At 32.3% G+C, this 19,935-nt stretch overlaps 3 protein-coding genes across 8 annotated transcripts; 1 reads left to right on the top strand and 2 right to left on the bottom strand.

Annotated features, from left to right (window-relative positions):
- Positions 1-8: 8 nt before the first annotated feature.
- LOC149495400 (serine/threonine-protein kinase TOR-like) lies at positions 9-4,210 on the bottom strand. 2 transcript variants are annotated; one of them, XM_089722591.1, is made up of 6 exons: positions 3,964-4,210; positions 3,020-3,358; positions 2,872-2,946; positions 2,502-2,674; positions 958-1,056; positions 9-116 (listed from the first exon to the last, which is right to left on the bottom strand). In XM_089722591.1, the coding sequence occupies exons 1-6, from the start codon at positions 4,081-4,083 to the stop codon at positions 104-106; spliced, it is 819 nt and encodes a 272-aa protein (XP_089578717.1). In that variant the 5' UTR covers positions 4,084-4,210; the 3' UTR covers positions 9-103. The 2 variants fall into 2 exon arrangements, with proteins under 2 accessions (XP_089578717.1, XP_089578718.1); XM_089722592.1 differs by having other exon boundaries at positions 9-113.
- Positions 4,211-9,635: 5,425 nt separating this feature from the next.
- On the top strand, positions 9,636-13,556 carry LOC149495399 (disease resistance protein RPV1-like). Of its 2 annotated transcripts, XR_016321225.1 has the most exons (5): positions 9,636-10,273; positions 10,374-11,457; positions 11,598-11,891; positions 11,976-12,247; positions 13,081-13,556. XR_016321225.1 is itself a non-coding variant. In XM_089722580.1 (4 exons), the coding sequence occupies exons 1-4, from the start codon at positions 9,786-9,788 to the stop codon at positions 12,009-12,011; spliced, it is 1,902 nt and encodes a 633-aa protein (XP_089578706.1). In that variant the 5' UTR covers positions 9,636-9,785; the 3' UTR covers positions 12,012-13,556. The 2 variants fall into 2 exon arrangements, 1 of the variants encoding a protein (XP_089578706.1); XM_089722580.1 differs by having other exon boundaries at positions 11,976-13,556.
- Positions 12,878-19,555, bottom strand: LOC149495398 (squalene epoxidase 1-like). Of its 4 annotated transcripts, none has more exons than XM_089722583.1 (7): positions 19,304-19,555; positions 18,360-18,698; positions 16,703-16,801; positions 13,944-15,091; positions 13,702-13,813; positions 13,434-13,611; positions 12,878-13,303 (listed from the first exon to the last, which is right to left on the bottom strand). In XM_089722583.1, exons 4-7 carry the CDS (start codon positions 14,169-14,171, stop codon positions 12,883-12,885), a joined length of 939 nt encoding a protein of 312 aa, XP_089578709.1. In that variant the 5' UTR covers positions 14,172-15,091; positions 16,703-16,801; positions 18,360-18,698; positions 19,304-19,555; the 3' UTR covers positions 12,878-12,882. The 4 variants fall into 4 exon arrangements, with proteins under 4 accessions (XP_089578709.1, XP_089578708.1, XP_089578710.1 ...); XM_089722582.1 differs by having other exon boundaries at positions 13,944-14,106; positions 19,304-19,554; XM_089722585.1 differs by having other exon boundaries at positions 13,191-13,349; positions 13,944-14,106.
- Positions 19,556-19,935: the final 380 nt, after the last annotated feature.

The raw sequence follows: 19,935 nt of genomic DNA, 5'->3' as shown, positions 1-19,935 counted from the left end.
CAACTCACTCGTGTTTTAAAGGAGATGAAGAGAAGACGCATCCATTGAAGCTTTGTCTTGGTTTCTAGGGTGAGAGCATTGAGATAAGCTGACATCATCTTCTTTACCACTTCCTGCTAAAAAATATTAAATATGGATTAAACCAAGGTAATGCAGAACAATAGAAAATCCTAGCTAGCTACAAAGATAAGATAAACAGCAATAGAGCCAGTGCATGAAGTATCCCACATTTGTGGGATCTGAGGAGGGTTGATGCATACAACCTTCCCCATTCTTTTCGCAGGAAAGCTGTTTGTGGCTTGAACCCATGAACTCCAGGTTACAAGTGAACTAACCTATACTTATTAAATGTACACTTGTCAATACTGTGAAGTTAACATTTAAATAAATTATGATTATCTGTGAGTAACTAATTAAGTGGTAACCTTTTATTTAAAATATAAAAGGTGAACTGTGGCCTAATAGGCCTCCAAATGAAAGCCCGATATTATGGTTTTAAACATACCCAAATAAGAGGGCATAATCAAAATAATAAAAGGACAGAAATTCTTTTCATAAAAGAAAGAGACAAAAGACAGAGCTTGCTCTCTCTCTCTCTCAAATCGTAACAACACATCAGAAGGTTATGTTGCAGTCCACTTGATATAGAACATTTTGTTTACTTCTTGAAGCCATGATTAACAAGACCCTGAACAATCTGTCTAAGAACTCATAAAGACCAATAGTGGTTATTGTTCCCATATGCCTCTCAATTTCCCAGCCCCTAAATGACTAGGACGAATTCCCAACTCTCAACAACATTTTCAAAAACTTGAAATGAATAAAATTGAGACAAACTGACCTCAAAAACTGGAATAAATTTCTCAACACAAATGTTCTTATGCCAAAAATTAAATTAGTCCATAAGCAAAAGGTCAAAAACTGTTTCAGAAAAATAAATGAGGCGTATTAACTGACCTCATAAGCTCTCCAACTGCAAGTAAAGAGCCATGTATACTGTGAACAGGGGCATTTTTACCCAAGCCATCCTGTGTGGCCTCGAACATACGATAGTACCTGTTCAAAAGCAAAACCGAACAGCATTTATTACTCAATAGAGCATAATTTTCTTTCAAAAGAAAAGCATATACTAGATTTTACTCTTGTCACAAGATAATGCATCTCAGAACGTGAAGCCTGGAAGTAAAATCCACAAGCATGCAGCACCAAGGTCACCAAACCCATTAGGAAACACTTTTTTCTTACAAAAAGGACCAGCAGAGAAGCCCATCAAATCCAAGCAGGACAATTTTCTTATCAGGATATACTAATATAGACCTTCAACAAATATGTCATTCAACTAAATGAGGATTTTTTTCTGAGCTTTCCTCTTACCCCTCTGTTTTCCCCCATTCAGAGGGGCAGATAAAGAGCTTCTTATCAATTTTTGGTGGTATAATCAAAAGAAAGTAACAAACAACTAGCACAAAGTCTATCAAGAATCTTTTCCAATTGATCAAGAATTTCAGACACAGGCTTCTTTCATCGCTTGAACCAAAAATCCACAACCTTCATTTCTTAACTTTGAGTTATCTTGTCATGGGCCTCATGGCCAATTATTGTCCATATTTTTTTTTATTAGACCTCTCTTTCAAGATCAATGATCATTACTAGATTAACCTCAGCAACATTTGGTACCAGAGCAACAACCCGGAGAACATAAAAGCTATAACGCCAATCCACTGACTAATTCTAGAGACTATTCATCACTAATAACCACCAGAATTTACCTTTTGTTGTGTAATATCTTGTATTCACTATAAATTGGAAATTTGGTGTCCTTATAGGTCCAAATATTCCTCATCTTTACAACAACTAAACCTTAATCCCAAACTAGTTGGAGTCAGCTATATGATTCCTTTGTTTCTATTCCATTCTATTCATATCCAAGTCCCATTAACGTCAAGAAATAATAAATCTTTTGAGACAACTTCCTTCCATATGGTTCTAGATCTACCTCTTCCCAGTTTAACCTCCATCATCAATGCATCAAATTTACCAGCCAAAGCATATGGGATCTATATAGGACATAGACAAACCTATGGAAAATGTCAAAAAAGAATCTTCCCAACCATAAGACTCTTGAGTCTTGATCCCTAACTCAGCATTCAACAGTGAAAAAGCAAACACGTCTATTTTGACCAAATGGTATTTAAATTCATTATCCTGCTCCTAAATGAACCTCTCCTGGATAACTTCTCAACTTTTCAGCTGCCAAATGCAAAGTGCAATGAGTGAAAATTGGTTAAACAGGAAAACTATGAGAGTTCTTCTCTTCTACCAATTGCATCCTTCAAACATCTCAAATAGCTTCCGGAGCTCTCTTATTTTTGCTTTTTTTTTTTTTTCCCCAAATGGGTGGCCAGGTGAATTAGGACAGGTCAAGCAATCGCCCAAGTAGAACTTCTTGATGCCAAATATATTTACTTTCATAAATTGAAATATTTCATAACTGTACTAACCATTGCACATGCCAACGTGTCTCACGCTTTTCAATAACTCGAAGGCAAGCACGCAATGCCTCAACAGCTCGCTCTCTAACCTCCAGTGTTGGATGCCTCAATGCAACCCAGATAGCGTCGACAAATTCAGGTATATGAACATTGAATACTGTGGAAGCATTTTCTGCCATTTCCTGCCATGGTCAAAATGCAGAGTATATGTCTCGACCATGAAGATATTACTGAAAATCGAAAGAAAATGTTGACTAAAGACAAACTGAGTTTCCGAACTAAACAATTTAGTCTTCCAACTAAACACTAGTAACAAGGAAAAAAAAAAAAAAAAAGAAATATTTTTTCCAATAATTTGTGAGGGAAAATAGTACTATACTTTCAAGATTGAGACTGCAGCAAAAAGACGATATTCTGCTCTATCATTGCGAAGCCAGTCTAGTGCCATTTTCACCTATGACAAAAAAGAAATGTAAGGTGATGCAAAGCAAGAGAAATACTAACAATTAAATAAAGCTAGAATGAACCTGAAATTTCACTTCATCTGCAGTCATTGCCCCTCCAGCCCTAGCCAAATGGCCAAGAACCCTACTAGCAAGGGTCAACACATCACGATCTCGTTTTACTTCGAAAACATTCTGCATATAAATAGAAAATTTAGAGACTTTAGAGGCATTCTCGCCAAGTGCCACATCTATCAACTCGTCAATGGCTCTTAAGGCTCCCAAATTCTCAGCAACTTCGTTACTTTCTAGCAGACTTGAAATCTTTTCATATAACTGATCCATGAAACGGGAAAAAGCTTCTCCACTAAGATCACGGGCTTCCTCCTCCAAATGTTTTCTTAAGGCCATTGATGTGCCTTCCTGTATATAGCACAAAATTTATCCATCAAAGCCCAGAAATTAAATACCATACATAAACAATAAAAATAAATAACATACTTTGAATCAGGCAGATAGCAAGTTCTAAAGAAGCTAATATAAAGCACCAACATAAATTACACAATTAATTCAACAGAAAGCAACAAAACGAAAAGCTGAAACATATGTCCACTTCTCTTTCTTGCATTGTATTTTCAAGTAAAGTAGCATAAAATCCTAAAACCAGTACTCATAAACTCAACAAAACACAACTACAAGCTCATTTCAAGCTAGTTTATCCTTAATTGAGAAAGAGATATAGAACTATTTTGATTTTCACTGTCACTGTTTTTCCACCACTTTCTCGACTGTCAAACAGAGAAGCTCAACAATATTTTACACTAACCCCCGGGAACCAAGTCTAACTCCAAAATTAACTTCACTTGTTTATTCCACTCCAAACTAACTCCATCACTAATCCGCAATTCGCAACCAAAATGCAAACAGAAGCACAATTCTTACCCTTCCGTCTCCCTCTCACTTCATTTCCCCGCAAAACGAAAAGAAAGAAAACGAAGAAGAAGAAGAGACGGAAAAATTGGCAATACCTTGGGGTTGCCACGAGTGCAGAGGTCTGCAAGTATGCGATTGAGAGCATCAAAGCTGCCGCCACCGGGACCGGCGGAGGCCGGAGCTAGAAAGCGGAGGGACTGCGACGTGGAGGCCATTCTATTGGCTCACACCAAAACCTTAAAATGCCAACTCCCTCGTAAATATATTACACGGATCTTGTTTAAGACATCTATTTCGTAGTTGCAGAGAAAGAGAGTTGTTTTTCCTTTTCAATTTTGGTTGAAATAAAATTATAAAAATTATTATATGTACATACCTCGGTTTATTTTCACTCGACCTTCCCCAACTTTTACAGTACCACTTATGCTACCTCATTTTAGTTTTGTCACTTAAAACTATCTTAATTTCTAATTTTTAACATTAAACTCTCTTCTAATCAGTTTACATCAAAGCACGCCTGATAACTGAGGTTGCACGCAGGAGTGAAAAAATTCATAATTAATATTGTATTAGCATGGTGAATTCCTCTTAAAAATTTTCTCCCATTCATCTTCTCTATACTTCTCCCGCTTTAATATATATATTTTTTTCTCTCATCTCAAATCTTACACTGGACGTCTATATATGTTTTTGATTCGAGAATCATTTCATTATGTAACGTCGTTGATAAGATTGTATGTAAGGTCGTGGCTAACTGAATGAAACATTGTTTAGTTAGTGTTATTTCAAAAAGACAGTATTCTTACATTTGGGTGCTATATTTATGATAACGTAATGGTGGCATATGAGGTGATGCACTTTTAGAAAAGAAAAACATAAGGTAAGCAAGGTTTTATTACCCCAAAAATAGATATGTCTAAAGCCTACGATATAGCCGAATGGCTTTTTTTAAAGCAATTATTGTTGAAATTGGGTTTTTGTGTGCCATGTGTTGAAAATGTTATGAGAATGGTTACCACTACAGTGTACTCGTTAATACATAATGGTAAGATGTATGAGCTATTATTCCAGAGAGAGGATTCCACCAGGGTGATTTCATATCACTATATCTGTTTATTATCTATGCCGAAACACTTTCCGTTTTAATGACAAAGTTTAAAGCAAGCGGTCAATTACATGATTGTAGTGTGTCTCGAGGAGCACCTTTTATTGCACATCTATTATTTGCGGATGATGCGTATTATTTCTTTCAGGCACAAGTGTCGAAAGCTTTCATTATTAAACATTGTTTGTCTCTCTATTAACAGGCCTCAAGACAACAGGTGAATTTTAGCAAATCTGAGGTTTATTTTAGTGCTAATACAGATTGAAGTATGCATGAGACTATTTGTAATTTACTTGGTGTTATTAAAGCATCACGTTACTCAAACTACTTGGGCTTGCCATTGGTGATTGGCAAAAGCAAAAAGGAAGTTTTTATATAAAACTGATAAAATTTCAATAATTAAATAACTTGTTAAGGAAATTATATATTTATAATAATAAAACATTGCTATACTTTGACAACTAAATTTAAAGGAAATAAAACTATTTATCAATCAATTTAAATTTTGTATAACAATTTAAATTTAATTAACTTAATTTTTTTATATATAATGTAATACCATAAACTATTTATATTACTAAAATATGAGAAATAAGTATTAGTTATTATAAAATTTAATATATCAATTTTTATTTTAGAACATCATTTATAATTTTTTTTATTTTTTGCTGAACATATAATTAACTTTATAGTTATTTTTTTTAGAAAAAAATTCTTTCAATATATTACATGGTTTGCTAATATAATATGTTATGTCATAATTTTTATATTATATGTATATATTTCTGGTGAGTTTTATTTTCTATTTATATTAAATAATAAAGCTTATAATATATTCCTCAATAAACTAATAAGTTACATTTATTTTTTGTATAATCAATTATTTATAGAAAATAATTATAACCAAATTAAAAATTTATTACAATTAATAATTAAACATATTATATACTGACCATATTTAATATGTATCTTATTTAATATAATATAGCTACTCAAAATTAAATCAATTTTATTTTTCAACCAATAACATTAAAATTCTTAAAAATATTATATTCTTATTATATTTAATATATACCTTATTTAGTATCCATCAAATAGCATTATCATATTATATTGTATTACCATATAATACGTAATATTATCACTTTATGTATATACGTAATATAACACTAGTTTTTTTTTTCAACATGTTATACTTGTTGTTTTTAATTGAAAATTAGTTTTTTACTTTTTTATATTATATAGTACTATTATTTTTAAAAATCTCATCTAATTATCATAATTTTTTTTAATTTTTTGATAGTAAATTTATTTGATTTAATAACCGTTTGTCTTGATAATTTTTACATTTACACATACATATTTTTTTACTATATGTTACTCTTTTTCTCATTCATATTTTTTATTATATGTTACTCGTTGTTCTCACTTATATTTTAACTTATGTATATCTATAAACCTCTTATTAATTCACCATTTTCCTCAATTAGTTTTAAGTTTCATGGAATGATTTGAGCCAAGTCAGAGCTAAGGTCCTTGGAGTTATGGTTTAAGGTTAAATTTGGCCAAATAGTTAATTAAATGTAAAATAAACAATCAAATTAATAGTTCTTATAATGTTTTTCTTGATTTAATATATAATTTTTGAGATTTGGTGAAATTCGAGCTAGAAATGTTGTTAGCAACAACTAGGGCGTGTCAATATGAAACTTAAATGTATCGAAATTGATATATTATAATGAAATCATCAATTGATATTATGAATATTTTACCTTATTCTTAACCCATTTTTGTTTTTATTAATATTTTGAACATTAAATATTATAAATAATTAAATCCATTAGCTAACTTGATATATAATTTTATTCAACTATTTATTTTCTTGAATTTAGAGTTTGAATGTTAGAGAAGGTAATAAATATTTTCTAAAATAAAATATAAAAATAAATAGATAATAAAAATATAATATTTATCTTAAAATCAACTAATATTATTTTCTTAATAATCCATTCTTGTGACTAACGTTCTAATACTTCATTATTTTTGCCAGTATTATCATGTTGAATATCAGTTTAGTCTTTCATATCATTGTTCCCACAAAAATATTAAAAAAATATAATTATGTAGCATATACAGTTATATATAAAATAATTATTAAGCCAATAAGAACATATTCTTGATAGCAAAACCAAAAATTATTGATAACAAAAATAAACAAATTCTTGATACCAAAAACAAATTAAACTAAACATATATATATATGATAGGACAGTTTTTCTACAGTAGGATTCTAATTCAGTAATTCTAAATTAGAATGTAATAAAACTTCTTAATTAGTATTCTCAATATATTGTAATTTATAGTATATAAAATAATATGTTATCAACTTACCCTAAAAAATATTATTTATTTATTTACACTAATCAAACGTAATAAGAAATTTTAGTAATAAAATAATATAATCAATGTCAATTGTAAATAGTATTTGTGTAATCCTTGGTCCCATTTGATATACTTAATTATATTATTTTCATATGTTTATTATAATCTTATCATATTTAAAAAATAAAATAGTATATAAAATGATATATTATTTAAAATAAAATACTTTAATCATAATTTGCTACAACATAATTGCATATAAGGTTTTATATTTAAATATATTAACTAAAAAAATTATATTTAAATAGAAAAATTAATAACTAATTAAAATTAAATTACTTTTATATTTTCAACCAATATATTATTAAATTACCTTTAGAGGATGTATTATTTTAAGTTTCTCAAGTTCTCTGCTTAATTCTGCAGTGAAACCAAAGTATTCCTTCCTCAAGGCGGTCATTTTCTTCCACGGAGCTAAGGTTACTCCATTAGTATTAATTTTTTAAGGGATAGTTATACTATTAGTGTTTTAACTTTCTATGTTTTATCTATTTTGATGTCTCAACGGAGAACAATAATGATTGTGTGTCTTAACTTGTAAAATATTACAATTGGGTGTCTCCGATTGACGTGACAAATTAGCGGGATCCAATTTTTATGACGTAGCAGTTGACTCTGTGATAATTACTGAACTTTTTGCTATGTAACCAGTTGTTAAGATAAAATTGATCTGAAATTTAATAATCATGACATCAGCAACACACGCTATCAGAATATTACTATCCGTCCTTTCACCATATTTTACTGTGGTCGTGGGGCACATATAATTCCTGGAGCAGTAGATTCAATTAACCGAGATCCATAAGGAAATTTCACCTCCACGGCCAATAGGTTTAGCCAAGGTACTGTGCTAAAAGTATCGTTACAATAATAAGGGTACTATCAATGGGTAATGAGCAAATCTTGGCGTACAAAAGAAGATGGGCAAGCTGATGTTTGGACGGTGGAAAGTAGCCGAGGGAGGAAAAGAGAGTGAACGCAGAAGTGGAAATTTGGGTTATTTCGTCTGTATACATTTAATATTAAATTATTACTAAGTCTAACCCTAATTGTGGTTTTGGGAATGACTTTTTCTATAACGCCTTGAATGAAAATTAAAACAATTAAATTTTTAAACGCATAATAATTTATAATAATTTAAAATATTTCATAATATTAAGTAAAAGATAATTATTTTTAAAATAATTTTTACAAAATAATAATATTTTCATCAATATTATGTTATATTTCTTAATATTTTATAAAAGATAACTATTTATTATTTTTTAATATCTTGTAAAATTATAATTTATTGTAAAGTTGTTAAATAACAAAATAATAGCTCTGATTACCATTAGTTTGTAATAATATAATTATTTCTTTATGACTCTTGTATAATTATTTGTTTATTATTTAGTATTCATAAGTATAAGAATTGTATTTTTTTCTTTTCTTTAATAAATTATTAATAAATTCTCTTTATTTTTTTACTATTTAACTGGAGATTGAGTTTTTTATTATATATATATATATATATGTATAATTAATTAAAACCTAAAAATTAATTAGGCCTTCAAAAATTTTAAAATTTCAAATTTAAGTTTTTTTAAAATAAAATATACATAGATAAATAGTTAAGACTTTCTTTTGTATAAAATTTTCTATTTTTAATCTATTTAAGTCTTTATATTAAATTAAATTAAATATTTTTTATTTAGAATTATTATATATTAATATTTAAATTTTATTTATTTTCTGTATTTTTTATGCGTTGTAATAATTAAATTTATAAATAATATTTGTCTATTTATAGAATTATCTATAATAATATACAGTTTAAATTATCTATCTAGAATTATCTAGACATATTAGTTAAATTTTATAATTATTTGAAATAAATAATGGTATTATCATTTTTATAATATGATAATTTAATAATGCAAGAGGAAATATATCTTTTATTAATAAACTAAATACAAGTTATAAAATATAATGTACAACATAAAACGACCAACCCTATAAATCGTGGGCCTTCAACTAATTCTATAATAATTTGTAAAAGATATTTTTAGTTTAAAGTTGTGGGATTACAAAATAATAGCTCTGATTGTCAATATTTTATAATACTTTCTAATATATTTTTACTATGAAAATTCATGTTTAAATTAACTTATTTATTTTTTCAAAAAGAGAGGAAAGACTTCTTATTTTCTTCTATGATTTTCACTTTTGGTCATTAAAGTAGATCAGAACAATTACCCAACTTTCCTACACGCGTTTTCTGTCTGATGCTTTTAAATGTGTAATCTTCTTCCTTCGGAGTAATTGCAGTGGAAATCTTGGAGTCTTATCTCCAACTATATATCTGTAAACTCTCTCTCTCTTCTATGTATGGCTTCTTCTTCTTCCACTTCCCCACTGAAGAAACTGGAGAAGCAGTACGATGTGTTCGTTAATTTTAGAAGTGAAGATGTCCGGGATGTATTTCTCAGTCACCTCCATAAAGCTTTGAGTCAAAATGAAATAGTTGCTTTTGTGGATGAAAAACTTGACAGGGGTGAAGACATCTCTTCATCCCTCTTGGCAATAATTGATAAATCATCTATCTCAGTGGTCATTTTCTCGGAAAATTATGCATATTCTCCCTGGTGTTTGGATGAGCTTGTGAAGATACTTGAGTGCAACAAAACAATGGAGCAGATGGTCTTACCAGTTTTTTACCGAGTAGATCCAAGCCATGTTCAAAATCTGACAGGGAAATTTGGGGATGCCATAGCTAGGCATAGAGAAGAACCGAAGTATTTGCACAAGGTTGATAGTTGGTGCCAAGCTCTTAGAGAAATTTCAGAAATGTCAGGATTGGTCTCACAAAACATTAAGTAAGTACAATTGTCCATATTTTATTATTTTGTGTTTATATGATTCCTGAATTTTATTTTAACTGCAAACCTAGTTAGTATCTTCCATGTATATAACCAGGTCTGACTCCAAGTTAATTGAGGAAATTGTCGGCTATACTTTGAAGAAACTAAATATTGTGTATCCAAATGATGCTTATGATGATGGGTTAGTTGGAATTGATTCACGAGTCAAGATTGTTGAGTCATTGTTATGCCTTGGGTCGCCAGATGTACGAGTTGTAGGAATTTGGGGGATGGGCGGTATCGGCAAAACAACAATTGCTAGACAAGTGTTTGATAGAATTTCCGTTCAATTTACAAGCCGATGTTTCGTTGCAAATGTTAAGGAAAGATTTGAAAAATGCACATTGTGTGATGTAGTAGAAAAGGAAATTCTTTCTGATCTATTAGGGGCAGAAAATTCAAGTAATCATAGTACATTGTCTCTTTTCAATAGACGTAGGCTCTCAAGAAAAAAAGTTCTCATAGTTCTTGATGATGTGGATGATTTAGTGCAGCAAGTAGAACTTTTAATCGGAAAGCATGCTGATTATGGTCAAGGGAGTAGAATAATTATGACAAGCAGAGATAGACAATTGCTTAAGAACTGTGGTGCCACAATATATGAAGTTGAGAAATTAAATAAAAGTGAAGCTCTCTGCCTGTTTTGCAAGCATGCCTTCAAGCAACAATTTCCAAGAACAGGATATTTTGAGTTGTCCAATATGGCAATTGATCATGCTCAGGGCATTCCGTTGGCTCTCAAAGTTTTAGGTTCCAATTTGTATGGCAAGAGTGAAGAAGTATGGGTAGATGAATTGGAACTATTAAAATGTGTATCTGATGAAAAAATCAAGCATATATTGAGAATAAGTTATGATGGACTACGTGAGAATGAAAAGGAAATCTTTCTTGCTATTGCATGCATGTTTAAAGGAGAAGATAAACATCGCGTTGAAAGTCTATTGGATGTCCCTGGTTCAAAATCTGGAATAAGTCGTCTCGTTGATCTATCTCTCATCACCATCACAATGAATGAGTTACATATGCATGACTTGCTACAGCAAATGGGCAAGGATATTGTTCGCGAGGAAAAACAGTTTGGAAAGCGTGGGTGGCTGTGGGATCCCAAGGATATATATTACCTGTTCACAAGAGCTGAGGCAAGAATCAATATATTTGAGTAATATTATTGTTATATATTTTGAGCTTTATAAAAACGTTACTACTTTTTAAGAAAAAACTTCAATTCTAATGACCTTTTGGATTTCTTTTTGCACTTATTTTGGCTGTTTGTTTTCAGGGGACTGAAGCAATTAAAGGCATATCATTGGACATGTCTACTGCCAAAGAGCTAAATTTAAAACCTACAGCCTTTGAGAAAATATATAATCTTAAGTTTCTCAAGTTCTATGCTTCACTCAGTAAAATCAAAGTATACCTTCCTGAAGGCCTCAGTTTTCTGCCAGAAGAGCTAAGGTTACTCCACTGGTATCAATTCCCTTTAAAATCTTTGCCGCTGGGTTCTTATGTAGGGAATCTGGTCGAACTTCGCATGCATAAAAGCAAACTAAAAGAACTTTGCAGTGGAGTTCAGGTAGGATTTAAAATGCTTCTTTGCAGGTAGTTTTTGCGAACCTTAGATATATGATTTTATTCTTACACTTCTTTTTCATTGCAGCAACTGGGAAATTTGAATTGGACTCCCTTTAGATAACAAGAAGACAGTCTTTGAATTCTACGCTCTATATATGGAAAACCGTCGCAATTACAACGCGATTGTTAAGTGTGGCGTCCATCCTCACCTTAGCTTTAGTAATGCGGTAGGTGAGGAGGACGAGGTTGAGGATGAAAAAAAGAGAAAGATGAAGAGGTTGAGGATGTTGTAGTCAGCGGTGGAATTAGGGGGAGCCGGCCAGCCCAAGTATTTTGCAGAGGAACTCCAACTAAGCTGTAAGCAACTTTTTATTTATCTATTATTATCAAAAAAAAAAAAAAAACTTTTTATTTATCTATTTATTTTTATGCTATAGCTTAACTAAAATTCCAGTTGAATCACCCACCCCACACCAGTAAGAATTGTCCCTTTGCTCAACTTATTTTTTAGTAGGACTTGTACTCGTAAGTGCATTACAAAATGTTCACGTTGTCATGTATGTATTAAACTTATTATATATATATATTTTTTATTCGTCAATAATTTAAAAGTGTAGTTTGGTGGTGGTCTAATTGGAGCGAGAAAAATCCTAACGACCACAATTGTTTTCACCGATTAAGTACAATTTGTATTACTATTTGTCTTTAAGATTGGATTTACTAAACCAAATAATTAAACAAATGAGTCTAACGAAACTTATTTAATATTTAAATTTCATCGCTCAAACTAATAAAAATGGCTTTCTTAATTAATTTAAATTAATTAATTTTAAATTTATTTGTAATTAATTTAAAATATAAAAATCAATTCAATATATTGCTTCCCTTAAAAAAAAAAAAAAAAAATTGAAATACGTGATTGAACCGTTTCGTTAACTTGAACATACACACATAAAACCACCTTAAAAAAGAGCAAGCTTTGGGACATTGACTTAATTTGAATTATCTCTGTTATGAAAATGAATGAAAGGAAAATTGGAACAACTTGCCGACAAAAAAGTGCGCATTCGATGACTTGATATCTCTGGAGATATGAATGTCCAAACCCATTTATAAATTCCAGTTGTTTCCATCATTTTGGCTTCAACACATTTCTTGTATATAAAAAAATATTTTACATGTAAAAACAGGAACAGTTGTAGGAGGAGGAGGAGGAGGAGGAGGAGGAGCATGAGCAGAAATACCTTTGAGCTGCAGAGAGAGCGTCGCAAATTTGAAAAGCAACCATCACAAACTGCTGTGAGGGGAGCATGAGCAGTCAGCTCTTCACCATTTCTAGTTTTGTAATTTACCCCTTTAACAGTTCCATTTTCCTCAAGAAGTGATGTTACTGTTCCTTGCTCCAATCTTACACTACATATATAAGGAAAAAGAAAGAGAATGGTGAATAACATATAGGCTGAGCCTATATTTGTGAGTTTCTGTTCATTTCCTTGAAGTAGAGAACGGGGAAAAACTGAAAATGTATGAGAAGGAAGATTACTTAGGAAGAGATGCAGCCTTCTCTCGCATTCTTTGTATGAAACGTCCATTGTGGAAGCTTCTTCCAGCCACATTTGAATTATGAAAAGCCATCAGAGGATATGACAGCTTGCTACTTTTTCCATTCTTGAAAATAGCATATCCAAAAATTTGCTGAGCATCAATCTGTTCTACACAATCTGCAGCATCATTAACTAATTGAGTAAAATTTGAAACTCTAATAAATTTCTGAACTACAGAAGATCCGATGTGCTGAATTTTCCATATACCTTCAAGACCCAACTCAATCAATTTAAGATACCAGCCGGGCTGCAACAGTTCACCAACAATTCTATCAGGCTCATTCAAGTCTCTCTCAATTACATGCACCCGGCGTCCATCCTGCAGTTAATATCCAAACTATTATGTTTCAGCGTAGTAAAAAAATAGCGCTTGAACTGATGCATTGAGATTTGTTCATCTCAAACTCGTTTGATTGATTGATAATACAATGCTAAATCACAAAATTTACCTTGCCAAGAGCATAAGCAAGAGCTGAACCAGCAACACCAGCACCAACAATTATTACTTCTGGTGTTGCAGCCATCTCAGGTAGGCATATTTCTTTTGTACGTCTCTTCAGCATTTCATCTTTAACGTTATTCATGGAAACTCTACTGTACTTTCCTCTTAATCTATAAAACAAAACCAATGCCCAAATAGAGGCTAGAATTCCTCCCATTACAAGCTTATAATCCATCTTCTAAGACGATTTAGAACTTTCCTTTCTTTCTCTTTCGTTTCTCTTACCAGATTGATTGCTAATTGCTTTTCAAGTAAGAGCTCTTTCTCTTCTTGCACATCTAACAGACGTAAGGATAAAGGAACTCTCATGGGAGCAAAAAAAAGGAAGAAAAGGAAGGAACACCCTAGACAGGGCAATCAACAAGAATACTACATAAAACATCTATGTTTCAGAAATGTTTCCTGCACGGAAACGTTTCGGGGCCATTTCTGTAAATTGAATAATTTGGAAACGCGTTTCCGCTCTCGAAATATGTTTCCATAAACTCAAAAGCTCATTTCTTAATTAAAATAAATACATAAATAAATACAGATTCATAAAACATGTATTTTTTATGAGTATGAAACTTGTAATTCTTTTGGATATCATTAAATATTGATTGGACTTGACTTGTTATTGAATATATTTAATGGTATATAATAATTTATTTTTTTGTATTTTATAAATAAAACCCTATACTTTTCATATTTACGCATTTCCCCCACGTTTCCGTTTTCTATATTTTTAAAAATACCATTTCCCCGTGTCCATTTCCGCGTTTCAACGCTTCCACGTTTCGGTTTCTGTGCAACATAGTATAACATTCTTATCTAGTTTAAATTTCAACCAGGAAAAAATTTAAAAATAAAAAAACAACACACTGTTGAAAATCCTAAAAAAAGAAAATCAACAGCTTCTGGTTACATCCTATTTCCTCCAATATATTCAACTAATCAATTTGCTGAAGGATATCCATACTTCTTGATTTAGATTTTGGATGTCCTCAATAATATTAACATTTCAATTCCAAAATTACTTTTAGAAATCTAAATTTCACAAGCATAAAGTCTTATCAACCTTTCATTCAGCATCATTCCCACCATTCCTCCATCAGTCTGTCAAAAATAAGATGAAAAAAACCACATTCTCAAACCAGAGAAGTATGGGCCCGTCTCATGTGATAAGAATTTATCAAACACAAGTCAAAATAGTAACTCCAAAGCATCCTCCAAATCACTAAAACAAAAAAAATCCATTCATAGTTGGAGAAAATGAAGCTCATTGGAAATTAACAAAGTAAATTGAGCATCAAATGGTAGAATTCCTCAAAAGCATACTTCCTTAGGCAACTACCAAATCTCTTAACACTACAAGTAACTCTCAGACTCCATAGGTTTCTCACAAATGCCAAATCAGATTGAACTCCACTCAAGCACCCACCTAGCAAGCATAATTCACATACATAGAAGACATCTGAGACAAGGAAGGAGAGAGAGAGAGAGAGAGAGAGAGAGAGAGAGGGGGGGGGGGGGGCAGGGAGGAGAGAGGTTTCTTCCTAGGCCTATTTAGATCATAAACCATCATGTCATCAATGCTCTGATCCCTAAGGCCCAAACATCTAACAAAACAAAAATGAAAAAAGAACCGATGAATTATAAGCCTTACAATTACAAACAAACCTCATATCCTAAAAAGATAAAAATATCCCTCAAGGAGCCACAAGAAGGGGTCCGCTTGCTTCAAATTAATAACATCAACATCATATAACTTTAATCCTTGAAGCATAACAACATTAATGTAAGTTTTCAAAATAAGGTCCTTAAACTCCCCGCCATTAAAAAGGTACCACCAAGATTCTAAAAATTGTTATCACAGTGTCCCAGTATCGAAGCATATTAGACTGTGATGGCTAGGGATACAATTAAAAAATATGCAAAATGACTCAAATTTATTACTTAACATATATAAAAAAGCGAGAGCCAGTGCATGAAGTATCCCACATTTGTGGGATCTGAGGAGGGTTGATGCATACAACCTTCCCCATTCTTTTCACAGGAAAGCTGTTTATGTGGCTTGAACCCATGAACTCCAGGTTACAAGTGAACTAACCTATACTTATTAAATGTACACTTGTCAATACTGTGAAGTTAACATATAAATAAATTATGATTATCTGTGAGTAACTAATTAAGTGGTAACCTTTTATTTAAAATACAAAAGGTGAACTGTGGCCTAATAGGCCTCCAAATGAAAGCCCGATATTATGGTTTTAAACATACCCAAATAAGAGGGCATAATCAAAATAATAAAAGGACAGAAATTCTTTTCATAAAAGAAAGAGACAAAAGACAGAGCTTGCTCTCTCTCTCAAATCGTAACATCACATCAGAAGGTTATGTTGCAGTCCACTTGATATAGAACATTTTGCTTAGTTCTTGAAGCCATGATTAACAAGACCCTGAACAATCTGTCTAAGAACTCATAAAGACCAATAGTGGTTATTGTTCCCATATGCCTCTCAATTTCCCAGCCCCTAAATGACTAGGACGAATTCCCAACTCTCAACAACATTTTCAAAAACTTGAAATGAATAAAATTGAGACAAACTGACCTCAAAAACTGGAATAAATTCTCAACACAAATGTTCTTATACCAAAAATTAAATTAGTCCATAAGCAAAAGGTCAAAAACTGTTTCAGAAAAAGAAATGAGGCGTATTAACTGACCTCAAAAGCTCTCCAACTGCAAGTAAAGAGCCATGTATACTGTGAACAGGGGCATTTTTACCCAAGCCATCCTGTGTGGCCCCGAACATACGATAGTACCTGTTCAAAAGCAAAACCAAACAGCATTTATTACTCAATAGAGCATAATTTTCTTTCAAAAGAAAAGCATATACTAGATTTTACTCTTTTCACAAGATAATGCATCTCAGAACGTGAAGCCTGGAAGTAAAATCCACAAGCATGCAGCACCAAGGTCACCATACCCATTAGGAAACATTTTTTTCTTACAAAAAGGACCAGCAGAGAAGCCCATCAAATCCAAGCAGGACAATTTTCTTATCAGAATATACTAATATAGACCTTCAACAAATATGTCATTCAACTAAATGAGGATTTTTTTTCTGAGCTTTCCTCTTACCCCTCTGTTTTCCCCCATTCAGAGGGGCAGATAAAGAGCTTCTTATCAATTTTTGGTGGTATAATCAAAAGAAAGTAACAAACAACTAGCACAAAGTCTGTCAAGAATCTTTTCCAATTGATCAAGAATTTCAGACACAGGCTTCTTTCATCGCTTGAACCAAAAATCCACAACCTTCATTTCTTAACTTTGAGTTATCTTGTCATGGGCCTCATGGCCAATTATTCTCCATATTTTTTTTTATTAGACCTCTCTTTCAAGATCAATGATCATTACTAGATTAACCTCAGCAACATTTGGTACCAAAGCAACAACCCGGAGAACATAAAAGCTATAACGCCAATCCACTGACTAATTCTAGAGACTATTCATCACTAATAACCACCAGAATTTACCTTTTGTTGTGTAATATCTTGTATTCACTATAAATTGGAAATTTGGTGTCCTTATAGGTCCAAATATTCCTCATCTTTACAACAACTAAACCTTAATCCCAAATTAGTTGGAGTCGGTTATATGATTCCTTTGTTTCTATTCCATTCTATTCATATCCAAGTCCCATTAACGTCAAGAAATAATAAATCTTTTGAGACAACTTCCTTCCATATGGTTCTAGATCTACCTCTTCCCAGTTTAACCTCCATCATCAATGCATCAAATTTACCAGCCAAAGCATATGGGATCTATATAGGACATAGACAAACCTATGGAAAATGTCAAAAAAGAATCTTCCCAACCATAAGACTCTTGAGTCTTGATCCCTAACTCAGCTTTCAACAGTGAAAAAGCAAACACGTCTATTTTGACCAAATGGTATTTAAATTCATTATCCTGCTCCTAAATGAACCTCTCCTGGATAACTTCTCAACTTTTCAGCTGCCAAATGCAAAGTGCAATGAGTGTAAATTGGTTAAACAGGAAAACTATGAGAGTTCTTCTCTTCTACCAATTGCATCCTTCAAACATCTCAAATAGCTTCCGGAGCTCTCTTATTTTTGCTTTTTTTTTTTTTTCCCAAATGAGTGGCCAGGTGAATTAGGACAGGTCAAGCAATCGCCCAAGTAGAACTTCTTGATGCCAAATATATTTACTTTCATAAATTGAAATATTTCAGAACTGTACTAACCATTGCACACGCTAACGTGTCTCACGCTTTTCAATAACTCGAAGGCAAGCACGCCAATGTAAGGTGATGCAAAGCAAGAGAAATACTAACAATTAAAGAAAGCTAGAATGAACCTGAAATTCCACTTCATCTGCAGTCATTGCCCCTCCAGCCCTAGCCAAATGGCCAAGAACCCTACTAGCAAGGGTCAACACATCACGATCTCGTTTTACTTCAAACACATTCCGCATATAAATAGAAAATTTAGAGACTTTAGAGGCATTCTCGCCAAGTGCCACATCTATCAACTCGTCAATGGCTCTTAAGGCTCCCAAATTCTCAGCAACTTCGTTACTTTCTAGCAGACTCGAAATCTTTTCATATAACTGATCCACGAAACCGGAAAAAGCTTCTCCACTAAGATCACGGGCTTCCTCCTCCAAATGTTTTCTTAAGGCCATTGATGTGCCTTCCTGTATATAGCACAACATTTATCCATCAAAGCCCAGAAATTAAATACCATACATAAACAATAAAAATAAATAACATACTTTGAATCAGGCAGATAGCAAGTTCTAAAGAAGCTAATATAAAGCACCAACATAAATTACAGAATTAATTCAACAGAAAGCAACAAAACGAAAAGCTGAAACATCTGTCCACTTCTCTTTCTTGCATTGTATTTTCAAGTAAAGTAGCATAAAATCCTAAAACCAGTACCCATAAACTCAACAAAACACAACTACAAGCTCATTTCAAACTAGTTTATCCTTAATTGAGAATGAGATATAGAACAATTTTGATTTTCACTGTCACTGTTTTTCCACCACTTTCTCGATTGTCAAACAGAGAAGCTCAACAATATTTTACACTAACCCCCGGGAACCAAGTCTAACTCCAAAATTAACTTCACTTGTTTATTCCACTCCAAACTAACTTCATCACTAATCCGCAATTCGCAACCAAAATGCAAACAGAAGCACAATTCTCACCCTTCCGTCTCCCTCTCACTTCATTTCCCCGCAAAACAAAAAGAAAGAAAACGAAGAAGAAGAAGAGACGGAAAAATTGGCAATACCTTGGGGTTGCCAGGAGTGCAGAGGTCTGCAAGTATGCGATTGAGAGCATCAAAGCTGCCGCCACCGGGACCGGCGGAGGCAGGAGCTAGAAAGCGGAGGGACTGCGACGTGGAGGCCATTCTATTGGCTCACACCAAAACCTAAAAATGCCAACTCCCTCGTAAATATATTACACGGATCTTGTTTAAGACATCTATTTCGTAGTTGCAGAGAAAGAGAATTGTTTTTCCTTTTCAATTTTGGTTGAAATAAAATTATAAAAATTATTATACGTACATACGTCGGTTTATTTATTTTCACTCGACCTTCCCCAACTTATAAAGTACCACTTTATGCTTCCTCATTTTAAATTTGTCACTTAAAACTATCTCAATTTCTATTTTTTAATATTAAACTCTCTTCTAATCAGTTTCCATCAAAGTAAACCTGATAACTGAGATTGCACGCCGGAGTGAAAAAATTAATAATTAATATTGTGTTAGCATGGTGAATGCCTCTCAAAAATTTCCTCTCATTCATCTTCTCTATACTTCTCTCGCTTTAATATTTTTTTTTTCTCTCATCTCAAATCTTACACGGAATATCTATATATGTTTCTGATTCGAGAATCATTTTATTATGTAACGTTGTT

The sequence above is a fragment of the Jatropha curcas genome, chromosome 6 (genome assembly GCF_041381405.1).
Source record: "Jatropha curcas cultivar XTBG-Jc1 chromosome 6, XTBG_Jcur_1.0, whole genome shotgun sequence".
Taxonomy (NCBI): domain Eukaryota; kingdom Viridiplantae; phylum Streptophyta; class Magnoliopsida; order Malpighiales; family Euphorbiaceae; genus Jatropha; species Jatropha curcas.
Note: the sequence above shows the minus strand (reverse complement) of the source record. Positions and strands in the feature narration are given on the sequence as shown.